Source organism: Bufo bufo, chromosome 4 (assembly GCF_905171765.1).
Source record: "Bufo bufo chromosome 4, aBufBuf1.1, whole genome shotgun sequence".
Taxonomy (NCBI): Eukaryota; Metazoa; Chordata; class Amphibia; order Anura; family Bufonidae; genus Bufo; species Bufo bufo.
Window position 1 is genome coordinate 252,150,573 of NC_053392.1, and position 24,481 is coordinate 252,175,053.

A 24,481-nucleotide genomic window follows, 5' to 3' on the forward strand; every position below is an offset into this window, starting at 1 on the left:
GAGTCCCTATGACGGATCTCAATACCGGAAAACTAAAACGCTAGTGTGAAAGTAGCCTAAAAGTATACGGCACTTTCCATCATGTATTTGTTGGCCTTTGGAAATAGTACAGGTGAAACTCGAAAAATTAGAATATCGTATAAAGTAAATTTTTTTCAGTAATGCAAACTAAAAGGAATTGCATTAATGCAGCTGAAAATTAGAATTTTGTGAAAAGGTTCAATACTCGAGGCTCAAAGTGTCACACTCTAGTCAGCTAATTAATCCATATCCCCTGAGCAAAGGGTACCTCAAAATTGTGACTTTGGGGTTTCATATGCTGTAAGCCATAATCATTATATATACAAACTGAAAAGACTAGCGTGGTATTAGCAGGAGGTGCTCAAACCCACATGCAGTCGTGCATATTATAGGGGAGCAAATCCTGCACTTGTGGCCCGTTGCTAATGGCGATCCCCAGCAAAAATGCATACGGTGGAGGATGCCCGCAGCGAACCACAAGTACCACAATAGACATCCCACACAAGGTAGCAATTGTGTGGATGTCATAATCAATATAACAAAATAGCAAAGACAGGTGCACGCTGCGGTCTTACTAAACCCTCAAACTGGTTTTAAAATTGAGAGATTAGTCAACATGTCCTACGGTGTAGAACATGTCTAAGCCCGGGCACCACGCCAAGGTTTCTCAAGTAGCCCGGGACCTAACACTCTCCTAACTGGGCCGTATGGGCAATACCAGAAGCCAGTGGGCAAATTACAGGAGCATGAGGCCGACTCACAAACAACTCACCAGTTACCTCCAGCATGTATCCATGCTTGCAATAGGAGGAGAGAGGAGTCTGCGAGTCCCACTCAAGACTGGCTAGGTCCCGGGCTACTTGAGAAACCTTGGCGTGGTGCCCGGGCTTAGACATGTTCTACACCATAGGACATGTTGACTAATCTCTCAATTTTAAAACCAGTTTGAGGGTTTAGTAAGACTGCAGCGTGCACCTGTCTTTGCCATTTTGTTATATTGTAAGCCATAATCATCCAAATTATAACAAATAAAGGCTTGAAATATCTCGCTTTGCATGTAATGAGTCTCTCGTATATTAGTTTCACCTTTTAAAGGGCTTCTGTCACCCCACTAAAGTCATATTTTTTTTTTGGGCTAGTTAAATTACTTATACTGCGCTATATGAAAATATAATGGTCTTACTTACTTTGATTCAGCAGTTTCTTCTAAAAACGAAGTTTTATAATATGTAAATTAGGTCTCTACCAGCAAGTAGGGCGTCTACTTGCTGGTAGCAGCTGCAGAAAACCGCCCCCTCGTCGTGTTGATTGACAGGGCCAGCCGGGATCTCCTTCTCCGGCCAGCCCTGTCGGCATTTCAAAAATCGCGCGCCTGTGTTCATTCGGCGCAGGCGCTCTGAGATGAGGAGGCTCGCCTCCTCAGAACTCCCTCAGTGCGCCTGCGCCAATGACATCACCGAAATAGAAGACGTCATCGGCGCAGGCGCACTGAGGGAGTTCTGAGGAGGCGAGCCTCCTCATCTCAGAGCGCCTGCGCCGAATGAACACAGGCGCGCGATTTTTGAAATGCCGACAGGGCTGGCCGGAGAAGGAGATCCCGGCTGGCCCTGTCAATCAACACGACGAGGGGGCGGTTTTCTGCAGCTGCTACCAGCAAGTAGATGCCCTACTTGCTGGTAGAGACCTAATTTACATATTATAAAACTTCGTTTTTAGAAGAAACTGCTGAATCAAAGTAAGTAAGACCATTATATTTTCATATATTGCAAAAAAAAATATGACTTTAGTGGGGTGACAGAAGCCCTTTAAGTTGCATTACTGAAATAAATGAACTTTGCACAATATTAAAATTTTTCGAGTTTTACCTGTACATCATAAAATTTGGCTCCCATGCTTTGAATATGGTGACAGATGTTGTATCTAATAATTAGGGTAGGTTTAAATCTGCGCTGGTGCGCTACAGTAGTATGTTCCGGCAGAGGCATCTGCTGAATCCCTACAGACTGACTATAAAGGGATCCAGCATGTTTCTCGCATAAATGCCTGCAGTATTTGTCCATCTTAAAGCTGGCCTTTATGCCAGAAACCTGTTGACTCCTACCACGCAACAAAAAAAACCTATTTGTCTGCTACTGGGCATTTGTCCTATACTAAATCGAGTGTGCGGATTACAAATCCAAAGTCAGAATTGTTGTAACACGTCACGAAATTTTGCTATACATAAGTATGCCTAAATGAATTAAGCGCTTGGAAAAAATTGAATAATTTTGAACAGAACGAGTTTTATTCCAACAATTACCTGATCTACACCAAAGTTTGCGTAGTAAACAGTGTATGAAAATGTAATGGAATAACAACATTTCTAAAAGTCTCGTTTTTCAGTTTAAAAGTCTTACTTGAGCAAGGCCCAGTACTGTTAAAAGTGCTTCAGGCATCTGATTTTGTGTTTGTGAACGGTCATATTTTCCCATTTCAAAAACCAGCAGTAGTCCCCCATCATGTTGGGATTCCAGCGGCTTTGATACCTGTTCTCCATTGTAGAAATATCTTTATGGAACCACTCTCCATGTTCGTTACTTACGTGTCCCAAATTTGGGAAAAAGTCAAGATGGGAATGTAAGAAATGCACTTTCTATGACATTCGGCAGCCAAGTTGTTCATATGCTGTAAGCATGTTGTCTACTAATTCAGCATAGTTTGCAGCTCATCTGTTCCCAAGGAAGTTCTGCACTACTAGCACAAATGCATCCCAAGCTGCAAGTTCCAGAGGGTTGAGTTTTGTTCTGAATGTGTCATCATGCATTAGTTTAGGGCCAATAAAATTTCCGGCTTTTATTTTAGCATCAGTTTTCAGTGCGCTAAACTTCTCCTTCAAATACTGGAAACCATTTCCATCACGATTAAGTGCAATTACAAAATTTTTCATTAAACCAAGTTTAATGTGAAGTGGTGGTAGATAAACTTGAAGTGGATTGACCATTGATTTGTGTTGTACATTGTACTGACCAACTGTGTGCTCCACTCTGAGAGGCCACTGTCTCATTTTGTAATGATTGTTGTGATCATGACTGTTCCATAGGCACAAAAAACACATATGCTTTTGTGTACCCTAACTGTAGGCCAAGCAGCAGTGCTACCACTTTCAGGTCAGCACAAATTTTCCATTTATGTTCTGAGTATTTGATCATTTTCAAAATGAACTCCATAGAAGCATGGGTCTCTTTCATTCCAACCGCATGAGCCAATGGAACAGATGGTTTTTCGTTATCATTGTGCAACAAGACAGCTTTCAAACTTGTTTTGCTAGAGTCTATAAATAGCCTCCATTCATCGGGAACATGTATACCATCTAACTCAATCATGAGACCATTTACATCAGTACAGAAACAGACATCGCTTTCCATTGCATAGTATGGAGCTAACTTGGTGTGTCGATGATGAAAGTGTGAAGTTATGGTGCCTCGTTGTAGCAAATTCTATTCCTGAAGTCTAGAAGCTAGCAGTTCTGACTTTTCTTTAGATAATGACAGATCTTTTACCAGATCATCTAAATCTGATTGGCTCAGCAAGTGCGGCTGACCCTCCAGTTGTTCTGTATCAGGAAATACAGTCAGGTCCATAAATATTGGAACATCGGCACAATTCTAACATTTTTAGCTATACACCACCAGAATGGATTTGAAATGAAACTAACAATATGTGCTTTAACTGCAGACTGTCAGCTTTAATTTGAGGGTATTTACATCTAAATCAGGTGAATGGTGTAGGAATTACAACAGTTTGCCTCCCACTTGTTAAGGGACCAAAAGTTCCATGGCCAGGTGTGTGTTATTCCCTCATTATCCCAATTACAATGAGCAGATAAAAGGTCCAAAGTTCATTTCAAGTGTGCTATTTGAATTTGGAATCTGTTGCTGTCAACTCTCAAGATGAGATCCAAAGAGCTGTCACTATGACATCACACTAAAACACAACAAACCCATCAGAAAGATAGCAAAAACATTAGGCGTGGCCAAAACAACTGTTTGGAACATTCTTAAAAAGAAGGAACGCACCGGTGAGCTCAGCAACACCAAAAGACCTGGAAAACCACGGAAAACAACTGTGGTGGATGACCGAAGAATTCTTTCCCTGGTGAAGAAAACACCCTTCACAACAGTTGGCCAGATCAAGAACACTCTCCAGGAGGTAGGTGTATGTGTGTCAAAGTCAACAATCAAGAGAAGACTTCATCAGAGTGAATACAGAGGGTTCACCACAAGATGTAAACCATTGGTGAGCCTCAAAAACAGGAAGGCCAAATTAGAGTTTGCCAAACGACATCTAAAAAAGCCTTCACAGTTCTGGAACAACATCCTATGGACAGATGAGACTAAGATCAACTTGTACCACAGTGATGGGAAGAGAAGAGTATGCAGAAGGAAAGGAAGTGCTCAAGATCCTAAGTGTCATGGCCTGGGCATGTATGGCTGCCAATGGAACTGGTTCTCTTGTATTTATTGATGATGTGACTGCTGACAAAAGCAGCAGGATGAATTCTGAAGTGTTTCGGGCAATATTATCTGCTCATATTCAGCCAAATGCTTCAGAACTCATTGGACGGCGCATCACGGTGCAGATGGACAATGACCCAAAGCATGCTGCAAAAGCAACCAAAGAGTTTTTTAAGGGAAAGAAGTGGAATGTTATGCAATGGTCAAGTCAATCACCTGACCTGAATCCGATTGAGCATGCATTTCACTTGCTGAAGACAAAACTGAAGGGAAAATGCCCCAAGAACAAGCAGGAACTGAAGACAGTTGCAGTAGAGGCCTGGCAGAGCATCACCAGGGATGAAACCCGGCGTCTGGTGATGTCTATGCGTTCCAGACTTCAGACTGTAATTGACTGCAAAGAATTTGCAACCAAGTATTAAAAAGTGAAAGTTTGATTTATGATTATTATTCTGTCCCATTACTTTTGGTCCCTTAACAAGTGGGAGGCACCTATGTAAACTGTTGTAATTCCTACACCGTTCACCTGATTTGGATGTATATACCCTCAAATTAAAGCTGACAGTCTGCAGTTAAAGCACATCTTGTTTGTTTCATTTCAAATCCATTGTGGTGGTGTATAGAGCCACAAATGTTAGAATTGTGTCGATGTCCCAATATTTATGGACTTGACTGTACATTGTGACAATCAACATCTTCTACGTAATACAAAGGAGAAAACACAGCCGGCACTACTGAACGCGGTACGGTGCAGGTAACTTGCTCTCAGCAACCATGCAAAAAATCGAGTGGTGCTCAGCCAAAATGAAAAAGGTACTCTGTTATGTTCTGCATATGATTTGAGAGAATTGATCGTCCAGAACAACCACACTTCTCTTTCTGCAAGCGTACTTATTTTGGATTCCAATGCCTTAGTACTCATGACTTGCAAGCTGTCTTTATTACATTCTGCAAAAAATGTGCCCGCATCCCGCCGACCTTGTTCAACCGCTACATTGCATGAATCAATAGCTGAATCAATATTCGAGTCCATGTTCGCATCAACACTCTCCGCTACCAGTGTGCTCTGACTGCTAAAAAGACATAGTCCACAAATGCGTAATACAAAGGAGAAAAAACAGCCGGCACTACTGAACGTGGTACGGTGCAAGTAAGTTGCTCTCAGCAACCATGCAAAAAATCGAGTGGTGCTCAGCCAAAATGAAAAATCAAATGTCATCAAGGGTAGAAGAAAAAAGAGAATGCTGCACTCACCGAATCTTCAACAAGTCGTAGCTTTATTTGGGTTAAAACATAGCGGGTGCGGGTCACAATTCACAGAAGAAAAAAGGCAACAGCCGTTTCGCGCAACAATCGCGCTTTGTCAAGCCTCCTGTGACGTGAAAGGGGAGCACCATATATACCTGTCTCCTCCCTGCACGTCACTGCTAAACAGGTGCATCAATCAAATCTTCGTATCACCTTCGTGTATCAATTAATACATTAAAATCATACAAAGACAGCAAGGTCATTCTTATCGTTGAAGCCTAAGCCTCCCATCGCATTAGTTTTAATAATCCATTGGGCTTCTCGTTGTAAGAAAATACGCTTTCTATCACCACCCCTAACTGGTAGGTTAACTCTCTCAATGCCTGTACATTTTAACACTTTTGTTACCTTGGTGCTCATCTTTAATGTGTTCTATGAGGCGCGTAGCCCCAATGCCTGTGACAATCGATCTTTTATGTTCTCTAAATCACACGTACAAGGGTCTGTGAGTCATAGGCCTCATGCACATGACCGTTGTTTGGGTCCGCATCCGAGCCGCCGTTTTGGCAGCTCGGATGCGGACCCATTCACTTCGATGGGGCCGCAAAAGATGCGGACAGCACTCCGTGTGCTGTCCGCATCCGTGGCTCCGTTCCGCGGCCTCGCTAAAAAAATATAACATGTCCTATTCTTGTCCGCGCTTTGCGGTCAAGAATAGGCATTTATATTGCCCGCGCCCTTTCTGTCCTGCAAATTGCAGAAGGCAACACGGGCGGCTTCCGTTTTTTGCGGATCCGCGGATTGCGGACCGCAAAAAACGGAACGGTCCAGTGCATGAGGCCTTACCGATATAAAATCTTTTGCATGTACAAAAAATCGCATACACTACATAAGTCGATTTGCAATTAATAAATTGCCTAATAGTATGCATTATATGTCCGATCTGAACCTGTGTCCCTGTGCGTATGAAATTGCACAGTGTCCACATTTGAAGTTTCCCATGGGGCTCCATCTGTCCAACCAGGTATTACTTGTGTCGGGAAGATTGGTACTAGTGACAATATCTCCTATATTTTTTGCCCGTTTAAAGCTCACAATCGGTTTATTTTTCACTTTATCGATTAGTTGCTTATCTCTTTGGAGCATATGCCAATTGCTTAAAATTGCATTTTTGCTGATCTGAGCCATGGGAGAATATTCGAATGTGAACACTGCCCTAGTGACATCTTGCGATATTTCTCCATGATGCGTTTTTTTTGTCTTTCTTCTTTTTTCCATAGATCCTTGTTTAGCCTTCGTGCATGTGCTCTATTATAAGCTTTGTCAACTATGGAGGACGGATATCCACGCTGTATGAATCTACTTTTGAGATCTCTACTCTGATTCTCAAACTCTATATCATTTTTAATAATCCTTGCAAGCCTAACAAATTGACCATACGGGACAGCTGCAGCTACGTGTGGCGGGTGAAAACTATCATAATGCAAAAGAGAATTCGTTGAGCTAGGTTATCTATAGTATGGTTGTGTCGATTTCATCATCGAGGATCCTAACTTGTACATCTAGGAATTCAATAGCCTGTTCTTCTATCTTGCTAGTGAAGCTCATGTTCATATTGTTATCATTCAGATACTTAACAAACAGGCTAAATTGATCTCGCTCTCCTGCCCATATAATAAATACATCATCGATGTACCTTAAAAAACTTTTGATGTACTATACAAAAGGGTTGTTGATTGTGAATACATATTTTTCTTCAAATTGAGCCAAAAACAGATTGGCAAAAGTGCAGGAGACTGGTGTCCCCATAGCAGTTCCAGATGTCTGGCTATACCACTGTTTATTAAACCTAAACGTATTATTCTTCAAAACAAAAGACAGTGCTTCAGTGACAAACTCTGTGTAGGATCGATCTCTTCCTGTTTTAATCAATAAATCGCCAACAATTCCTACTCCTAGATCTTGAGGAATCTTTGTGTATAGGCTCTCAACGTCGATTGTTGCAAGCAAATAACCCTTTTGCCATGTAATTTCTCTGAGTGCTTCCAAAAAATCATTGGTATCCTCTAAAATGGATGGAACGCCTAACAATAGAGGGCGCAGTAGCCAATCTAGATACTGAGATAGTTGCAGGTATCGAGTCTCTTACCGAACCACTATCGGTCGCCCAGGCGGATCTACCAATGATTTATGGATTTTAGGCCTGTAATACCAAACTGGTTTTACTGGATACAAAGGAAACAATTTTTCTGCTGTTTTATCCGAAAAAACTTGGCATGCAACATACTTCCACAACAATGAACGTAGAGACTGCTGAAGTTTAAATGTTGGGTCGAAATAAAGAGAACAAACAGTCTCCTCAAACACCTTTTGTAATATACCTATCACTCCCCCCCAATACCTCCTCAGATTAGGGCAGTTCCACATAAGGTGTATCAGCGTAGCATTGGGTGCACCACATCTGGGATACAAGTCGTCTAATCTGTATCCCATCTTCCTTAGGAGGGCAGGTGTCCGATAAACTCTATGTAATAATAGCAACTGTGACATTCTGTGTGCTTCACCCACCGCTATATCAGTAAACCCTTCTAGCACTGTGTGCCACTGGTCTTCCGTCAAGTTGGTTATATCTTTCCGCCATTTATCATACAATCGGAGAGGCTGCTTTTTAAATTGCGTTTCCATAAGACTATTGTAGTGTAGTGATATGACCCCACTAGTGGATCACTTAGAGCTCGCCAGATCTATAATCATATGTTTGGAGGCCGGTTTAATCCCCTCCACTTTTCCTTGGGAATTGATAGCATGCCAAAGCTGCAAATTTAGGTAAAATTGGGAGTGTGGAGGCTGAAACTCACGTTGTAGTTGGGCATATTCTTTCAGAGTATCCCCATCATAGAGCTGATGCATGTGTGTAAGTCTGTATCGTCGCCAAGTCTGAACATTAGATACTTTATGCAGTTCTGCATACATGAGATTGGGCCAAATTACGGTAAACTTAGTGTAACCTTGCTACTTTCCTCGCTTTCCACCAAACTTTATGAATTACTCGAAGTATCGGAATATCATTCCCTGCTTTATCCAGCGATCCATCCTCTAATGCTGTTATTAGGTTTTTACCCCCTACTAGAACTCGCGCGATTCGCCCCGCCTTATTAATGTCCTCGTCCATCCCCCAAACCCCACAGATGTTGAAGTTGGGCAGCCAAATAATAAATCCATGGGTCTGGAGCCCCAAGTCCCCCATCTGTTTTTGGTCGGCAAAGCGTAGCCAACTTTATATGTGGAACCCCTCTCTTCCAGATTAAGTCCCTAAATATGGCATTAACCGTGACACAGAATCGGGCAGGAACCCATATAGGTGCATTATGCAGCAAGTATAGGAGTTGTGGCATTAGGATCATTTTTAGAAAGTTAACCCTTCCTATTACTGAGAGTGGCAGTTTGGTCCAAATCTATACCTTCTGTCGAAATCTCTGTAGCAGCGGAGTTAAATTCAGTCTTTCATAGTCTCTGACATCAATGGTGACCTGGACACCCAAATATTTAAAAGACGTGACAAGTTGCAAGCCTTCTGTTGAGCGGTAACTGTTTCCGTTGTCAGCAGAGAGCAGCATCAGCACAGACTTGGACCAATTAATGTTCAGCCCTGACAGGCAACTAAACCCTTTAATAATGCTCATGGCTGCCGGAAGAGAGGAGCTCCATTCATCTAGGAATAGAAGCATGTCATCGGCGTAAAGAGCAACTTTTTCGATAAGCCCGATATATCTAAAGCCCTGGACTTCCCGCGCTTCCCTTAGCGCCGCTGCCAGGGGCTCAATTGCTATTGCAAAGAGTAAGGGTGACAAGGGGCACCCCTGCCTAGTCCCTCTATGCAAATGGAAAGATCGGGAGAGGGCTCCATTTACCCTAATCTTAGCTGTTGGGGAGTTATATAAGAGTTGGATCCACTGGATAAAGGTTGTCCCAAAGCCCATTTTCTTGAGCACAGCCAACAAGTATCTCCATTCCACGCTATCGAACGCTTTGGCCGCGTCAAGAGACGCGACCGCAGCATTCAATCCCTGGAACCGACCTGCCTGTATGTTTAGGAAAAGACTCCTGATATTGACCGCAGTCTACATATTTGGCATGAACCCTGCCTGATCTGAATGTACAAGCGTCGTTATCACTGCATTGAGTCTATTAGCTAACACTATCGCTAGAAGCTTCACATGAACTTGAAGCAGAGAGATGGGTCGATATGATTCTGCCATCAGGGGGTCTTTGCCCTGTTTGGGAATGACTACTATGATCGTCTCATTCATACTGAGTGGCAATCTGCGCCGAAGTTGTGCCTCCTTAAGCACCTCCAACAACTGAGGAAGCAAGATAGGGGCAAATGTTTTGTAAACTTCGTCAGGCAGTCCGTCACTCCCAGGGGCCTTAGCATTAGACATATCACTCAGGGCCGTTTCCAATTCTGTGGTTGTTATGGCACTATCTAAAATCGTCACTTGATCATTACTCAGTTTAGGAAGCTGGAGCCCATCTAGAAAATTTGTAATCTCTGGATCCCCTGCAGTGATTTTGGACTTGTAAAGGGATGAGTAAAATACATGCATAATATCTAAAACGTTGTCCTGAGCCGTACATACAACCCCCTCAACGCCACAAAGAACAGCAACATACGCAGAGGGCTTTTGTGCTTTGGAGAGCAACGCCAACAGTCTACCTGTCCTCTCCCCCTCCTCATAATATGATTGTTTTTGGAAAAAGCGTTTGCTTTTTGCTCTAAGAAGAAGTTTATCATTCAGTTTACGTTGTGCTTCCTGCCATTGAGCTCTATGCACTTCAGTGGGCTGCATGACATATATTGAGTTTCTGCCTCAACCGTTTGGCGTTCTAATGTTCTTACCGTCGCTCGGGATTCATTTCGCTTTCTATTAACCTCAGCAATAAGTACTCCCCGCAAAAATGCTTTCATGGTATCCCAAACTATCAGTGAAGAAGCGCCTGGAAGATTAAAGGCAGAGAACTCTTTTAGCATATCCCCAATGTTTGAGACTGTGGGTAAAACCGACAGCCAAAATGGATTGAATTTCCATAATGACCTGCAGCCGGTCACAGAGGGTAGGAAATTGGCAGACACTAATATAGGAGAGTGGTCTGAAAGTTGCCTGGTTAGATACCTGATATCACAAATACGGCAGCCCATCGCTTCATTCCCAAGAGCTAAATCTATTCTAGACAATGTTTTATACGTGCTAGAACAGCAAGAATACTGACGTACTAGTGGATTACGCAGCCTCCAAAAATCCATTAATGACGCTTCCTCTAGAAGTCTCCCAAACGGTGTAAGCAGCCTCTCCGATTGTGTCATGGAAGTGGACATTCTATCCCATTCAGGACATATTACGTTATTGAAGTCCTCCAGTATCATTGCTGGGGTATCTGGATAGTCTGACAGAAAAGCCATCAACTTCTTAATTACAAGCGGGGAATATGGCGGTGGTATGTATATCCCACATATAATACATAGAACATTAAAAAGTTTGCCATAAAGGAAGACGTAGCATCCATTCGTATCAATCCTCTTATCTATGCAGCTAAAATCCAGCTGTCTGTGAATCAATATACTTACTCCCCTTGCATATGAGGAGTAAGTAGCATGATAACAAAGACTTGCCCACCTAGGGGTAAGCAAATGGGATTGTTCAGCAAGGAGGTGTGTCTCCTGTAGGCAACAAACCGTAGGGTGATACACTTTAACACTCTCCATTATGGCCTTCCTTTTGATGGCATCTTTAACCCCTCTAACGTTCCAGCTCAGAAAATTCACAGGGTTAGCCATACTTAAATATAGGGAACCTCATCTTAAACGGATACTGTAACTTACAGTGTACAAGCACTATTACCCCTTGGGGCAAATCTGCGAACCTGGGACCATATTTCCCCAACTTCCTCCCCCCCTTCCTTCCCTAACCTAGAGAACACCCTCCCCATTACCTAAGTAGCACCTGAAGTCACTCTTCCTGACAGATCCCACCAATACACCTTGATATTAAGGTCTGTGGGCAGTTAAAATATCTATCAGCAGAGCGAACTCCCTAAACCCATAATATCTGGCCGAGCGGAATTGAATGCTTCCGTATTTCGCCAAATTCAAATACAAACTGTTAAACAGTAAAAATATAGAATATGGACAACATCCTGCACTAACCTCTGTTATGAGTAATATAGACAGTAATAACCACATGTGCCAACCCAATGCAGTACACAGGTATCTTAGCTCCCGCCAGCAACACAGAGCGGGCAGGAGGTTAACTATATACGGTTGTAGCCACCTGTGCACTGCTACATAGCTGGTGTTCACCACCCAGAATATATAATGTCATCTTGCAAAGTAGACCTCTTAGTCGCCTTGGTTCCTTTCCGCACGAAGTTGTCTCTCATGTCGGTCCAGCCATTTGGATGCCTCCTTCGGGTCCTCAAAGAAGCTTGTGGATCCAAGAGCCGCTATTCTGAGCCTGGCCGGATATAGCATAGAGTACGATGCTCCAAGTTCCCTCAGATGTCATTTTACATCCAGGAATCTAGCTCGCCTCTTCTGGACTTCCATGGAGAAGTCAGGGAAAAATGACACCCTGTGGCCGTCAATAGAAAGATCAGGCAGATCTCTTGCCTTGCGCAAAATAGAATCCCGATCCCTATAGTGGAGCACTTTCATGAGGACCGGTCTTGGTGGCGCCCCTGGTGGTAGAGGCCGGGTGGGAACTCTGTGCGCGCGCTCAATGGCAAATAAAGTCGTCAAGATGCCCCCTCCAAACTGTTCTTTGAGCCAGTTTTCAAAAAACTCAGTGGGGTTAGAGCCTTCCACTTTCTCAGGCACTCCAACTAGCCTCACATTATTTTGTCTCAATTGGTTTTCGAGATCGTCCTGTTTAGCAGAGATTGCGTCAAGCCTGCGGGAGTGATCTGCAGAGTCTCTCTTGAGAGGGTGTACCGCATCCTCTATGTCCCCCATACGATCCTCTAGAGACGTAGTACGGTCTGCAAGTTTTCTCAGATCATGCCTGACAATAGAAATATCCTCCTTAATGGCTCCCATCTGCATAGTCAGGACATTAAGTGACTTGCCCCACTTAATGGCTTGGAGAACGTCTTTTATAGTCGACTCTTCCATGTCTGAGTCTGGGACATCTGGGTCCCCGGCCCCATATTGTTCAAATCTATTAGGGTGTTGCTTCAGGCCCATCACCTCTCTGGGCCCTTCCCTGTCTGAATCCCTTCCCACTCCAGTCAGGGAGGACTCACTGTTGTTGCCGGAGGCACATCTCTCTCTGAGGAGCTCCGGAGTGTGTGCAAATTGACTTAGCCTTTCGGCTGCATCCTGCTGCAGTTCACTCACTCGGTCGCGGCGCTTCGGCGTGGCGGCCCCGGCGCCATCTTGCAAAGACTTGCTGGCTCCTTTCCCGTCCCTCCTTTTGGACATGGCAGCAGATTGCAGGTGCCTGCGGGTGACGGAGAGGTCCCTGGACCGTCTGGTGCTGGTCAGTCTGAAATATTCGAAAGCTTAGGCTGGTTTTACCGGATAATTGACCAAGGCAGTGCAGGAGCTCCAGAGATCACGTCTGCTCACATGTCTGGCAAGCCACACCCCGTTGGGTCGATTTTTAAGGGGAGAGTAAATTGTTCTATCACTGAGCTGTCGTGCGGCTTCCCTCATGTACGGATCTTTATTTAGAACTACTATTTTTCCACCCTTGTCAGCTGGTTTCACTATAGCATCGGACATCTTCGATAAACGTTGAAGGGCCGATTTTTCACCTTTGGTCAAATTAGGTGACACTTTAGGATATTGTAAAGCTTTAATATCTTTAATGACCTGTCTTTAAAAAAGATCTAAGCTACTTCCAGCTGACAAGGGTGGAGTATAGGTAGATTTAATGCCTCGAGTGAAGCTGTCTTGTTTGGAAGTGTTGTCTGGTAATGTATTCGTATCACAGCCCTGTAACTCGAGTAGCGTCATGACTATCTCTTTATCAAGGGGTTCGATATCTTTATTAAAGTGAAAGCCCAAAGGGCCTATTCTATTAGGATTCTCTGTCGCTATCGATTTCTGGGCAGTAACTGGTGTGTTCTTAAAGTGCTTATAGAGATTCAGCTTCCTAACCCCTTTAAACAAATCCACCTCAAACTGCGATGCATCAAAAACATTGACTAAACTATAATTAAGTCCTTTCGACAGAAATGACAGACAATCGCTGTCTAATTGTCGATCACTGAGATTCACGACGTTGAAGCCCAAAGGTAGGTCCAAACAAGACCCTCCATCTGGCTTCAACGTCGCCATCCCACTTGTTTCTTCTTGTAGCTGCTTCTTAAGGGCATTCTTGATTGTCCGGCCTCTTCTGATCCGCCTCCTAAAGGGGCCATGTTCATGTCTGAATTGCGTTCTACTGGTGTAAAATTATCGCAGCTATGCGATTTATTAATAGCGTCCTCAGGAGAACTCGAATCAGAGTCTGTTGTCCAGCCTTCTTGATTTTTCTTCCTATATATTCGCTTCTTTCTTTGCGATCGCTTTTGTATTTTCCAATCAAAAACTTTGCCGTTCTCGTAGTCATTTTTGTCTCGCAGGAATTTATCTCTGTTTCTTTCATTTCGGCTTGAACTGGAATCAATCGTTTCTCCAATTTATTCAGAAAAATCTGAAATTGGTTATCCGTTTTCCTTGTTTTGAGCTCATACTTGGCTTTATCAATTTCTATGAGTACTGCATCGTATTCTTTCATATTGCGCATCAGCACTAAGTTCGTAAATTTTGGAAACATTCAAGTTGTACTTCTCTCCACTGTTCGAGAAAAGCGGAATCATCGTGAAACTGAGAGATCTCTTTATAAACTCTAAGACCTCGAGGTACTCTATTATGTTCTGCATATGATTTGAGAGAATTGATCGTCCACAACAACCACACTTCTCTTTCTGCAAGCGTACTTATTTTGGATTCCAATGCCTTAGTACTCATGACTTGCAAGCTGTCTTTGTTGTTACATTCTGCAAAAAATGTGCCCGCATCCCGCCGACCTTGTTCAACCGCTACATTGCATGAATCAATAGCTGAATCAATATTCGAGTCCATGTTCGCATCAACACTCTCCGCTACCAGTGTGCTCTGACTGCTAAAAGACATAGTCCACAAATGTGTAATACAAAGGAGAAAACACAGCCGGCACTACTGAACGTGGTACGGTGCAAGTAAGTTGCTCTCAGCAACCATGCAAAAAATCGAGTGGTGCTCAGCCAAAATGAAAAACCAAATGTCATCAAGGGTAGAAGAAAAAAGAGAAGGCGGCACTCTTCAACAAGTCGTATCTTTATTTGTGTTAAAACGTAGCGTGTGCGGGTCACAATTCACAGAAGAAAAAAGGCAACAGCCGTTTCGCGCAACAATCGCGCTTTGTCAAGCCTCCTGTGACGTGAAAGGAGAGCGCCATATACCTGTCTCCTCCCTGCACGTCACTGCTAAACAGGTGCATCAATCGAATCTTCGGATCACCTTCGTGTATCAATTAAAACATTAAAATCATACAAAGACAGCAAGGTCATTCTTATCGTTGAAGCCGAAACCTCCCATCGCATTAGTTTTAATAATCCATTGGGCTTCTCGTTGTAATAAAATACGCTTTCTATCACCACCCCTAACTGGTAGGTTAACTCTCTCAATGCCTGTACATTTTAACACTTCTTTGTTACCTTGGTGCTCATCTTTAATGTGTTCTATGAGGCGCGTAGCCCCAATGCCTGTGACAATCGATCTTTTATGTTCTCTAAATCACACGTACAAGGGTCTGTGAGTCTAATCCTAATAGAATAGGCCCTTTGGGCTTTCACTTTAATAAAGATATCGAACCCCTTGATAAAGAGATAGTCATGGCGCTACTCGAGTTACAGGGCTGTGATACGAATACATTACCAGACAACACTTCCAAACAAGACAGCTTCACTCGAGGCATTAAATCTACATCTACCCCACCCTTGTCAGCTGGAAGTAGCTTAGATCTTTTTCAAAGACAGGTCATTAAAGATATTAAAGCTTTACAATATCCTAAAGTGTCACCTAATTTGACCAAAAGTGAAAAATCGGCCCTTCAACGTTTATCGAAGATTTCCGATGATATAGTGAAACCAGCTGACAAGGGTGGAAAAATAGTAGTTCTAAATAAAGATCAGTACATAAGGGAAGCCGCACGACAGCTCAGTGATAGAACAATTTACTCTCCCCAACATTTCAACTTCAGCAGTCTCTACGTTCATTGTTGTGGAAGTATGTTGCATGCCAAGTTTTATCGGATAAAACAGCAGAAAAATTGTTTCCTTTTGTATCCAGTAAAACCAGTTTGGTATTACAGGCCTAAAATCCATAAATCATTGGTAGATCCGCCTGGGCGACCGATAGTTGCAGGTATCGGGTCTCTTACCGAACCACTATCTCGGTATCTAGATTGGCTACTGCGCCCTCTATTGTTAGGCGTTCCATTCTTTTTAGAGGATACCAATGGTTTTTTTGGAAGCACTCAGAGAAATTACATGGCAAAAGGGTTATTTGCTTGCAACAATCGACGTTGAGAGCCTATACACAAAGATTCCTCAAGATCTAGGAGTAGGAATTGTTGCCGATTTATTGATTAAAACAGGAAGAGATCGATCCTACACCGAGTTTGTCACTGAAGCACTGTCTTTTGTTTTGAAGAATAATACATTTAGGTTTAATAAACAGTGGTATAGCCAGACATCTGGAACTGCTATGGGAACACCAGTCTCCTGCACTTTTGCCAATCTGTTTTTGGCTCAATTTGAAGAAAAATATGTATTCACAATCAACAACCCTTTTGTATAGTACATCAAAAGTTTTTTTAGGTCCATTGATGATGTATTTATTATATGGGCAGGAGATCGAGATCAATTTAGTCTGTTTGTTAAGTATCTGAATGATAACAATATGAACATGAGCTTCACTAGCAAGATAGAAGAACGGGCTATTGAATTCCTTGATGTACAAGTTAGGATCCTCGATGATGAAATCGACACAACCATACTATAGAAAACCTAGCTCAACGAATTCTCTTTTGCATTATGATAGTTTTCACCCACCACACGTAGCTGCATCTGTCCCGTATGGTCAATTTGTTAGGCTTGCAAGGATTATTAAAAATGATACAGAGTTTGAGAATCCGAGTAGACATCTCAAAAGTAGATTCATACAGCGTGGATATCCGTCCTCCATAGTTGACAAAGCTTATAATAGAGCACATGCACGCAGGCTAAACAAGGATCTATGGAAAAAGAAGAAAAACAAAAAAACGCATCATGGAGAAATATCGCAAGATGTCACTAGGGCAGTGTTCACAATCGAATATTCTCCCATGGCTCAGATCATCAAAAATGCAATTTTAAGTAATTGGCATATGCTCCAGAGAGATAAGCAACTAATTGATAAAGTGAAAAATAAACCGATTGTGAGCTTTAAACAGGCGAAAACTATAGGAGATATTGTCACTAGTACTAATCTTCCCGACACAAGTCATACCTGGTTGGACAGATGGAGCCCCGTAGGAAACTTCAAATGTGGACACTGCGCAATGTGCAACTTCATATGCACAGGGACACAGGTTCAGATCGGACATATAACGCATACTATTAGGCAATTTATTAATTGTAAATCGACTTAAAGATTTTATATCGGTAAGACTCACAGACCCTTGTACGTGCGATTTAGAGAACATAAAAGATCGCTTGTCACAGGCATTGGGGCTACGCGCCTCATAGAACACATTAAAGATGAGCACCGAGGTAACAAAGAAGTGTTAAAATATACAGGCATTGAGAGAGTTAACCTACCAGTTAGGGGTGGTGATAGAAAGCGTATTTTATTACAACGAGAAGCCCAATGGATTATTAAAACTAATGCGATGGGACAGCAAATGTAGAACTGTGTTGGCTCATATACTTATGGCAACCAAATTAACGGTAACCAGGCAGTGGAAGGACCCTAACACTCCTCCCCTACAGGAGGTGATCTCCCTGGTAAATTCCACTTGTATGCATGAAAAAATGTTTCATACTGGCACTCTATCCCTAAAAAAATTCCAAGCTACATGGTCAGTGTGGCTGTCCAGTCAGTGGTATGTGTGTTGACTTTCTTCCAAAGACAGACCCTGAGTAATCAATGATCGTTTGCCCTCCCCTGAAGAAACTGTCAGTTTCAAGCCGCGATTCCGGTTAGGAAAACACCTGATAGCCTTGTGTTCAGTTTGTTTATTCTGTTCTTTGTTCATTTTCATTTTCTTTGACATTTCATTCTTTCAAATGAACCCCTGTCTGGGTTGAAATGCTCACATATGGTGTAATAGTCAGTTGTATTATTATATGACTTATATCAAAGAGTAATCTGACTACTTAATGACTGCTGTTGAGGCGCTTTTACACCCTGTATGTATAATTGTAGCACTATTTTTTTCGAAAAAATTTTAATAGAAAAAACTTTCGTGAAAAAAAAAACAAATGCGATAAGAATGACCTTGCTGTCTTTGTATTATTTTAATGTTTTATTTTATACACAAAGTTGATCCGAAGATTTGATTTGATGCACCTTTTAACAGTGACGGCAGGGAGGAGACAGGTATATATGGCGCTCCCCATTTCACGTCATAGGAGGCTTGACAAAGCGCGATTGTTGCGCGAAACGGCTGTTGCCTTTTTTTCTTCTGTTATTGTGACCCGCACCCGCTATGTTTTAACCCGAATAAAGCTACGACTTGTTGAAGATTCGGTGAGTGCCACTTCTCTTTTTCTTCTACCCTTGATGACATTTGGTTTTTCATTTTGGCTGAGCACCACTCGATTTTGTTGCATGGTTGCTGAGAGCAAGTTACCTGCACCGTAACCGCGTTCAGTAGTGCCGGCAGTGTTTTCCTCTCCTTTTGTATACGTATTTTCTTCTAATCAACATCTTCTGCAGGATCAGAACTCCTCTGTTTCAATTGCCGTTCCTGCTGTTGGAGGGGCAGGCACTGGATTCTCTACATCATGCGGTACTGGTTTAAGAGCATACGCACAGTCAGATACACAATTTGTGACTTGCTTCTCTTTGAATATCCGGCGATTTTAGTCATGCAAAAGTAACAGTCTGAATGGTGATTTTTCTGCTCACCAGCCAAACCATAGGCACTGCAATAGCCTTCCTTTCCTTTTACCTTCAACCACTGCTTGAGCCCAGAGTAACACACAGTGCAACAAACATGAGGTGCCCAGCTTTTATCTTAATCTCCAGTTTTACAGTCAAGTAATACTTGTAAGCAAGACGCATGCACTCGCTTTGTCAATTCTTGCGCTGATCATAAGTAGTGTATTTGCCACATATGGAGCAGAAATGCCTGGATCGTTAACACATTTGGGTTTATCCATCTTAACTTTCAAAACTGATAGCACTATAACAGATCACTTTATCAAAATCTGTCCAGCTTTCCTTATATACTTACTGCTGAATCAGCCTGAGTGCGTCCGAACAGGTCTGGACATGTCCATTGGATATTTCCAATATAATGCATTAATATTATAACTGAATAGGCTTTGCATGCATAACTTAAATCTAGACGTGTCAGGTAAATTCCGAGTTCATATTTGGAATCGGCATGCTTATTTTAGTATAAATCACATGTTTTTCTCTCAGTAGCAAAATCATTCCCAGATAGCAAATAATTGTGCTGCAATTTTGAAAATGACTTGCTAAGCTATTGCAGACTTGCCAAGCTTCACAAGTATGTTGCAAACTTGTAGCAAGTCTGCTTTGCAAATCTCCAGATTAACTTGCTTTTGCAAACTTGCTGCAAGTTCTCGTTAAGTTATTATGCTCTTGCTAGAGACTTGCCAAGCAAATTTGCTGCAAGTTGAAAAAGTGTCAACTAGAACTTGTGCTGCAAGTTCTCTGCAAGTGTACAACTTGCCAGATAATGTGTGCAGCAAGTTAACAAGACTTACAATTTAACCCTGCCACAAGTTTGTGGCAAGTTATCCTTGCTATCTGGGTTGTTGCGCGGTGTTATATTCAATGGGGATGTGAGGCAGTGTCCTGCTATGCCAGAAACAGTAACTCTAGAGAACAGACTACTGGAGTTCAATAATTCAGATGTAAAGATACCCTTATCCAACCTTTCTGATGTGGATATTTTATGTTTCACACATAAGTAGAGTATAGTATGAAGCTAGTGTCTGTGACTAATGTCTGTATTTTCTTCAGGCGGAGATGGAGCTCAAGTAAGTGACATAAGGAAGCGTATTGTACGTTCCTCTTATGTACAGGAAACAGTATATGCTCCACTCATTGTTTCTGTTAGCACCGAGCCAACTCAAGCACCAACACAACCTTCCACATGCGGTGACCACACTCGTGCAACTAGCCATGGGTCTACCAGCAGTGAGTCAGTAGGTTCCAGGGAAACTGTTTCCGGAGACCTGTATAATGCCATGCTCTAAAGAAAGTCTCTCAACAAGGCAAAAAGAGTATCTCGCAGAGTGAAGGAAATGTGGGCACTCCTCCAAAATTCCACTCCCTCTTGTAAGGTAAGACTAGTAATTGCATTTTGGACATGCTGTCTTAAAGCGACCCTCCAGTAAAAGCTAAAACATACCTGGTGCCCTCCTTTTGAAAGCTGCTGTTTATTCTAGAGCTTAGTTTGCATGTCTGCAAAATGACCACCAACTATATTATGAGCAGTATGTTTTGAAAGTCTGAGATGTTAGGGGTCCAGACTGTGCAGCCAGAGTAGAGTCCTCTAATTCTAGCCCATAATGGGCTTGTTATAGTAATATGTGCAATTAGGGGCGTAGCTATAGTGGAAGCAGGGCAAGTGGCTGCTACGGGGCTTGAACTGAGAAGAGGCACGTCTCGGGGGAGGAATGAAAGATTTTATTTGTCAGGGCCCCCTCAACAGTATTATACAGTGACACTAATACAGTGAGATGACATACAGATGTACATGTAGGAAACGGATGGAGCGACTGTCTAGCCTGGTCTGAGAGAGCTATCCTGACTAGCCACAGGAGTGAGGGTTGCATGGGAGGAGGGAGTTACTGGGGATGTGTGCATGGGTGGGACACTGTTCAAAAATCAGTTCTAGTTACGCTACTGTGTGCGATCCTGAGCTTTAGAAATATACATCTGCGTGGTCTGCTCTACACAGCTGTGCACTGTATGCTTTATACACACGCACACACTTGTAGTTGGTAAATTTGCGCCATGTAAGCCCCATCCTAGGAACTCCCCAAACCCTCCTGGGAGTGCCCACATATGGGCGGGACTTACATAAGCCCCACTTTTGCTTGGGACAGTCCCTAGAGATTGGTACTGTTGGCAACTGTGCTGACACACAGCAGTATATTGTATGCATGACACACACCGCTCTGCACCGTATGCATGACACACCTAGGTGTGCACTGTTGGCATAAGAGACACACCATTTTATACATATATACAGCTCTGCAGTATATGATTTATTCATACAGTGCAAGGTGTGTGGAATCTATCCTGTGCAGAGTTGTTTGTGCCGTGCAGCACAGATGTGTATTTCTAAGCCTCATCAAGCGCACGTATCAGTATAACCTGTTCACGAGGACATTGCTATATACTCAAGAAAGAGCTACAGGAGCCCGAGACTGATCTCATGGTCAGGGCATCAAAGGTCCTTTAGTCCCTAGTATCAAGCAACCTACAAAGCGGGTGTGTCTCAGACTTCCTCTGTCTTCAAACAGATCTTCTAAACAGACAAATGGTGGAATCCGCTATCAAAAGGAGGGCACCAGTATGTTTTTACATACTGGCTTCGTATTGTCAAATTTTTTCACTGTGGGCTGGAGTGTTGCCTTTAATTTGACATCTCTTTACGAGCTTATGTTTGGCAAATATAAGCACATTCAAAAGTGTTACGCCAACAGCAGGAATTGTATAACTATGTCCCTTGCCCACAGGCTAAAGTAACACAGAGCACAGAGGAGCTGATCCAAAGAAAAGCCCTGATTCAAGCCACCATGTCTGGCCGCAGTTTCTCCTCCCCTCATGGAGAGCTGGATATGCTTCGATTACGCACTGTCTTGGACAAAGTATCACAGGGCCAGGAACTGGAAATATGTTAATGGAAGGCGCACAAGAGGGATTATGTGATTCCTGTAAGCAAACCTCTGGATGAAGAATGGGTGGGGATATCTGAAGTGTAGTAGAACCCTGTATATGCAGGATACAGTGCCAACGACATTAAAGCCTTGCTCTGGCTTATTTCTTATATTGAAAATAAAATCGGCATAAACATAGTTCCCAATATAATTTCACATTTTAAAAATTAGAAATAAAAAATAGAATTTCTGCCCATTATTGTCACATATAACGGTGTGTCATTGAATGACGAGTGATAATCCGTTTGTTTTCTGTGGATTGGACAAATCTGCTTGATTGAAAGATTATCATTAGTCAACGCCACACCCCCTGTCTAATCAGAAATCTGCCATTTGTTAGCAGTTTAAATGCTCTGAAAGCAAGCAAGCAACATTCGCAATAAAAAGTAAACAGCTAAAAATTGCTGCTAATTATTTCTGCTTATTAATAGAAAAATATCTGTCGAGTCTAAGAGATTGGGCCATATTTAACAACTTAGTGACCACCAATATGCCTTTTTATGATTGTCTCTAAGTGGCCTTATGCTGGGCCGCAGCCTGTTTACTGTGCCCAGTCGAAGTGCTGGCATAGGGTCTCCTGTGCAGCGGAGAGCAGGGGCTCTGCTCCACATGAGATCCGGGCTTCTGCTTAACCCCATAGATGCTGTAGTTTATAGCAACCTCAGCATCTAATTGGTTAGAAAGGAAGCAGACACCATTTGTCTCCCATTGGCACTTCCATGAGTGAGATTGTTGGGTACTGATGTCTGTGTACAGCAGGCTTGGAACCTGATGAAGGCCCCAGCCATGCCTGCCATGTATCCTAGCAGGCCATTCCTCTCTGGCGCAGCCTGCTAGTGGATGTCAGTATAGGATTGACAGAATAATACATTACATTGCATAAGCAATTGCAATGTATTATAGAAGAGTTCAAAAAGTTTGCTTATTTAAGTCCCCTTGTGGGCATTAGTTAAAAAAAAACAAAAAACTTGTTTTTAAATAAGAAAAATCCAAGTAAAAAATATACTTTTTTATTTAAAAAAAAATTTATAATGTAAAAACTTTAATAGCAGCATTGTTAATAAAAGTTAATCAGTAAATTATGTGTAACCCATAATGATGCCGTTAAAAACTATAATTTGTAATGCAAAAAACAAGCCATCATATACAGTTATAGCTATTTGAATGCGACTGAAAAAAATTGCTTGGTCACTAAGGCCCAATAAATCTTTAGATAGCGCAAAACTTAGGCCGTCTAGACCTGCACCACATTTATGATGGAGGCTCAGTCTGGATGATAAATGTGGTGCAGTGCTAGATACTTCTATCTAGCTCTATACCACCTTTTGGTTGTCTGTGAGACAGAATTTTACACCAGAATTGTGGTGCAATTTTGTCACAAAACAGCAAATCTTAAAGGGAACCTGTCATCAACTTTATGCCGCCCATACTAACGGCAGTATAAAGTAGAGACAGGTGAGTTGATTTCAGCGATCTGTCATTTATAAAAGGTAAAAGTAAGTGGTTGCCGAGAACCAACATCACAAGCATTGCAGACTGGGCCTGGAAAAGAGTCCCGGCCACCTGAGAAGAGTCCTGGTTAGTCATGGATTCCTGTCTCTCCTGCCCACCTGCTGACTGACTTCTTCTACCTAGGTTTTTCCTCCCTTTCTCTCTAGGAGAGAACTGCCAATCATCAGATGGGCGAGGAGAGCAGGAGATTAGGAATAACCAGGACTCTTCTCAGGTAGATCTGACTCTTTTCAAGGCCCGGTCTGCAATGATTGGTTCTCGGCAACCACTTTTAGCTCCATAATGACACCACTGAAATCAGCATTTCTGTCACTAATTTATGCTGCCCTCAGTGAGGAGAGCAGAAAGTTGATGACACGTTCGCCTTTAGGCTACACCCACCCCTTTTCAAGCAAGTCAGAAAAAGTTGTAGAACCCTAGTTGCCTGAAATTGCACTACTTTCTGGGAATACTCACTATCTTCCTTCACCCAGTACTGGCAAGGACTGATGTAAATCACTGTTCCTGTGCCAAACAGATGGGGTGCGTCCGTGTCAGGATAGGCTCTCTCTTTGCAACAATGTAGTCTCTTAATTATCCATGCTGATAACCAAGCATGCCCCCCCCCCATCCGCCCCACCATCCTTGTATATTGGTAATTGATTTATTTGTACTTCTATGCTTTCGGGTTCTGTTTATCATCCGTTTTGTTGGAAGTTGAAAAGTATTTATATCTCCTTTAAAAAAAAAAAAGGTGATAAAAAAAAATGCAACACTTTTCAGACAGATTCTAGGTGCAGACACATTAGTAAATCTGGGCCATTGTATGTATTTTACATGCCATATATTTTGGGATCAGATTAAAGGAACACTTAAAAAGGTATTCCGCTTTTAATGATTACATTTATTTATTCAGAGAATAGGATGCTGAACAATTTTCTAATATACATGTATTTAAAATTTTGCTTGCAGACCATTGTATCCACATGGTATCCACTCTAAAGGAAAAAAATGGT

At 42.4% G+C, this 24,481-nt stretch overlaps 1 protein-coding gene across 1 annotated transcript in view; it reads left to right on the forward strand.

Annotated features, from left to right (window-relative positions):
• VWA5B2 (von Willebrand factor A domain containing 5B2) overlaps positions 1-24,481 on the forward strand; it is a 103,987-nt gene that overhangs the window by 42,901 nt on the left and 36,605 nt on the right. Inside the window, 4 exon segments of the mRNA XM_040430024.1 lie at positions 20,047-20,276; positions 20,279-20,309; positions 20,353-20,369; positions 21,774-21,933. Coding sequence (XP_040285958.1) covers positions 20,047-20,276; positions 20,279-20,309; positions 20,353-20,369; positions 21,774-21,933 — 438 coding nt within the window.